Here is a 4,755-nt window from a genome sequence, read left to right on the forward strand (position 1 = left end):
AGTTTATTAGGCAATGTTATCACTAGGCCCAGGAATTTGATGTTCTAAAAAAATAGCTAAAAAAAATGCATAAAATGACATTTATTTATTATTTTTTTTTTAAATGATATTAAAAATGTATATTTTATTGTAAAAATTGATTAATATTGTTTCGATAAAAAATTATTATTATTAATTAATTAAATAAAACTATATATTACCTATATACCTACTCCAATTATTTTTTTTTTATATTAGATTAGGTTAGGTTTTTATAGTTAAAAATGTACGTTAAAAATTAATAGAAATGACAACAAAGATAAAATAAGCTTATAAAATTATTTTATATATCTGTGCGGAGACATGAAATTATATCAAACACGGGTTTATGTCGATTCTGATAGCCGTTAATAATCAACAAGCTTTCTTACACATAAGCATTGACTAACTCGTAATGGCACCCACTAAGTTTGGTGTCAACTGTCAATATTTTCCGAGATCTAAAAATATCAGGTGGGGAAATGACTGATATCGATAAAATGGTTGATTGAAAAATGTCATGGATATCGCATATCGCAGTATTTATCTGTTTAATATATAACCTGTACATTCAACACGATCCGTTTAGTAGTAATTTATTAGTAGTGCAGTACGTATTTACTTTGTTATTAATTTAAAAATGGATTTAAATAAAATGCAAAATGAATTTAATAAAGCAATTTCATTAATAATTGATGCTAAACGTGATGACAACAAATCGTTCATGAATAATGAAGAATACGATCGTCGCATAGAAGACGTAAAATTATCCAAGACTCAAACAAAATGCAAAAAAGATTATAGAAATATTCGTAAGTACGACGTTATTTTAATAAATGATAAAGAACGCTTAATTAAAGCCATGAACCATGATAATGACAGTATACGTTATTTCGTTAAAAATGAAGAGCTATTCAATATTCTTCACTCTACGCATATAGCTATCGGCCACGGTGGCCGCGATCGTATGATGGCTGAAATAAAGTTAAAATATTGTAATATAACAAAAGAAACAATAATGATTTTTTTGAGTCTTTGTACCGACTGTCATAAAAAATCATCTAATCCAAAAAGAGGTCTTGTTTCTAAACCAATTTTGCATTCAGCATACAACTCGCGTGCACAAATAGATCTAATTGATATGCAATCGCAGAGTATAAACAATTACAGATTTATAATGAATTATCAGGATCACTTGACAAAATTTGTTATACTTAAACCACTAAAGACTAAACGAGCAGAAGAAATAGCATATAACTTAATGGAAATTTATACAACTTTTGGAGCGCCAGCAATTCTACATTCCGATAATGGAAGAGAGTTTGTTAATAGTGTAATTAATGAATTACATACTATGTGGGGCGATGTTAAAATAGTGCACGGAAAACCAAGACATAGTCAGAGTCAGGGGTCTATAGAACGTGCGAACCGGGACGTGGAAGATATGTTGGCGACATGGATGGCGGAAACAAATTCAACAGATTGGCCATCTGGATTAAAATTTATCCAATTTCGAAAAAATCGTGCTTTTCATTCTGGTATGATAAGTAATTAAAAAATTAATAATTAATTTTAAAAATAATTTTAATTGATTCTTTTTAGGTATCGGTCGATCACCTTATGAGGCGATGTTTGGTTGTCCAGCTCGTTTAGGTGTTGTATCAATTGGTTTACCGGTTGACGAAATTAGCTCTTTGAAATCTGAGGAAGATATTGAATGTATTTTGAAGTCAAACAAAGACGAGGGAGTCGAAGAAAATGTACCGTGTACTAGTAACTTGGAACAAGTGACTAGTGACATAGAACTTGGTAAAAAAAAAATGTAATATAGTTTAATATATTTAAGTTAATAATGTATTTATTTAGTTGATCAACGAAAACAAAATATACTTGATGCACGTCAATCATCTGCTCACAATTTAGAAAAACAGGCACTAAAAATGGTTAAAACATCCAATAGAAAATATGATGAACTTAGTGTTGGAACTACAGTACGTCTGAGTATTCCAGATGTAGATCGTGCTCGTGGATCACCAAGAAATGTATTAGCGGTTGTAACAGAAGTTAAGGACGATTTATACAAGCTATGTAAGAAGTTCACTAGTATTTTTATAACGTCTTAATCATCTTCGTATTCAAACTCGTTATAAAAATTAATTATTTTATTTTTTCTAATTGTAGGCACTGAAAGTGGATTTTTAAAACATATGTACACGAGATCAGAAATAAATCCTTGCAAAGCAAATTTATTGGATCTAAGTACTGTTTTAAAATCGGCAGGTCAATCAGAAAAACCGTTATCACTTCGGGAGGCAGCTACTGTAAATAGTATTTCAGGGGCACAAGGATATACCCGATGTCAATGTAAGACAAAATGCAAGACGAACAGGTGTGCTTGCAGATCGGCATCTAGAATTTGTAATTCTAAATGTCATGGAAGTTTGCCATGTGAAAATAAAAATGAGTAACTACGTTGCAAATCATAAAACAATGTGAAAAAGCTTAAATTACATAAATTAAAATGTTAAAAAAATACTTGTTTATTTATTGATTATTTATTAAGGTGATAGTAGATTAATTAATAATTATGTTTAATAAAAGAAATATTTAAATAAATAAGTCAGATTAAATTTAAAAAATGTGGCATCTTTGCCTACTATCGTTAGGAAATGATAACATATACTAGGCGATGATATCATTTCCTTCCGCTTTTAGGAATTGTCAACATTTACTAGGAATTGTCATCATTTCCGGTAACATATATAATGATATTGTGGGTATTGGCCATTGGGTTTATTTTTTTTCAACGTTGTCTATGTGTTGTGCACCGAACGTACGTGTGACTGTGACTATTTAGGTAAGTATATTATGATATTATTATTTTAGGTAGTGTTCTATACGTCTTGATAGTTGATACTTCTACTACCATTCAGGGCTGCTACCAAGTCACTTTTTGTCACTTTTATCACTTTTTTGAAATACTGTCACCCTTTGTCACTTTTTTTGCTTTTTCATAAAAATAGTCACTTATTGTCACTATTTTGTGTAACATTAGGAGATATATTTTTTTTTAATCTAGATATTCAAATTAACAAAGTTGAATACAAAAAAATCATAAAAATTGTTTTGAAAATATCATATCATAATATATTCTGTTAACATCATAGATAATAAAGATTCTTTATTATCTATGGTTAACATGCCTAAATTTTATTTGTATGTTGTTAGCACTGGAAATAAGATTGTGCATGAACCATAGATAGCAGAACAAAACTAATAATAGAATATTAAATTAATATACTATGAATATGATTGTAATATTATTAATTAATATAATAGTCATATTTGTTATTATCTATTATCACTATTTTTTGTATAGTTAGCCTAGCATAAAATACGTTTTATTTTATTACGGTTTACTGGTTTAGTGTTTAACTTTCACTTGTAAGTTGTAATTTGAACTCAAAGGTTATAAAACTAAAATCTCCAGTAAAATGGGAAAGTGTACTGTGAATAAAGTGTGGTTTGAAAAAACTGATAGTCATGGTTACAAGATATCAGAATGGGCTAAGGAAGTTGACAAAACACAAATATTTTGTATTGTTTGTGCAAACAATATCAAATGTGAAAAAAAAGGATATCAAGCCCTCTTGCAGCACTCCATGACTGACAAACACAAAAATAATTGTAAAAGTAAGTTGAATTTAAAACAGTTACACCTTAGTCTAGTGTCAAAATCATCAAGCGCTACAACGACAGAATTTAATGAGTCAACAACTGTCAAGCCTTCTGGTAATCTGGAACTTGGTGTATACTGTAAGCAAGAAGATGCTACTAAAGCTGAACTTATGTGGACCATGAAGAGTGTATTGTGCAATATGTCAGGCAGTTCATGTGATGGACTAGTAGAATTATTTAAAGCTATGTTTCCAAATGCAGTTCCTGATAAATTTAGTCTAAGTCGCTCAAAGATGTCTTACCTAATTACTGATGCTTTAGGTCCTCATTTCAGACAGATTGTTTTAGATGGAATTCAAAACCATTCAACATACTATACGCTTATGTACGATGAAACCACCAACTCTGAAAGTAAAAAAGAGTTACAAGTTGCAGTACGTTATTGGTGTAACACAAAGAAAGAGATTGTTGTAAGCCATTTAGAAACTTTTTTTATTGCTTCTGCCACAGCGGTAAAGATTGAAGAATATTTGATGTTGGCATTAGACAATGCAGACCTTCCCAAAGAAAAGTTACTAATGTTAGGCTCAGATGGACCAAACGTTAATAAAAAAGTGTTTCGACTTGTAAATGAAGGAATAAAATCTATTAGAGGTCATGGACTAATTGATATTGGATCATGCAATATCCATATAGTACACAATGCTTTTCTTAAAGGTCTTGACAGTTATGGATCCGATGTATCAGAATTTGTTATACTTGTTTATTATTTTTTTAAAGGGTGGCCCAAGCGATGGGAAGATTATTCAGTCATTCAGACTGAAAAAGGAATTCCAGCCCACCGATTTATAAAACACTGTTCTTCGCGTTGGCTTACATTAGGTGCAGCAGCTGAAAGAATATTAGAACAATGGGAAGCATTAATGCATTACTTTAAAATATTTGTACCCAAACATAGAAATGAAATCTTAAGAACTCCAAAATTTTTAAAAATATCTTCATTTATAAAACTAGTCGAATTAAAACCGGAAATTATTTTTGTTGTAAATAGCGCAAAAA

The 4,755-nt window shown here is 30.1% G+C and overlaps 1 protein-coding gene across 2 annotated transcripts; it reads left to right on the forward strand.

The window, feature by feature from the left end:
• Nucleotides 1–275: 275 nt before the first annotated feature.
• LOC111032591 (KRAB-A domain-containing protein 2-like) lies at nt 276–2,540 on the forward strand. 2 transcript variants are annotated; one of them, XM_022312973.1, is made up of 4 exons: nt 276–1,556; nt 1,621–1,827; nt 1,885–2,106; nt 2,200–2,540. In XM_022312973.1, exons 1-4 carry the CDS (start codon nt 659–661, stop codon nt 2,484–2,486), a joined length of 1,614 nt encoding a protein of 537 aa, XP_022168665.1. In that variant the 5' UTR covers nt 276–658; the 3' UTR covers nt 2,487–2,540. The 2 variants fall into 2 exon arrangements, with proteins under 2 accessions (XP_022168665.1, XP_022168666.1); XM_022312974.1 differs by having other exon boundaries at nt 276–830.
• Nucleotides 2,541–4,755: the final 2,215 nt, after the last annotated feature.

Source organism: Myzus persicae, unplaced genomic scaffold (assembly GCF_001856785.1).
Source record: "Myzus persicae strain clone G006 unplaced genomic scaffold, MPER_G0061.0, whole genome shotgun sequence".
NCBI lineage: Eukaryota > Metazoa > Arthropoda > Insecta > Hemiptera > Aphididae > Myzus > Myzus persicae.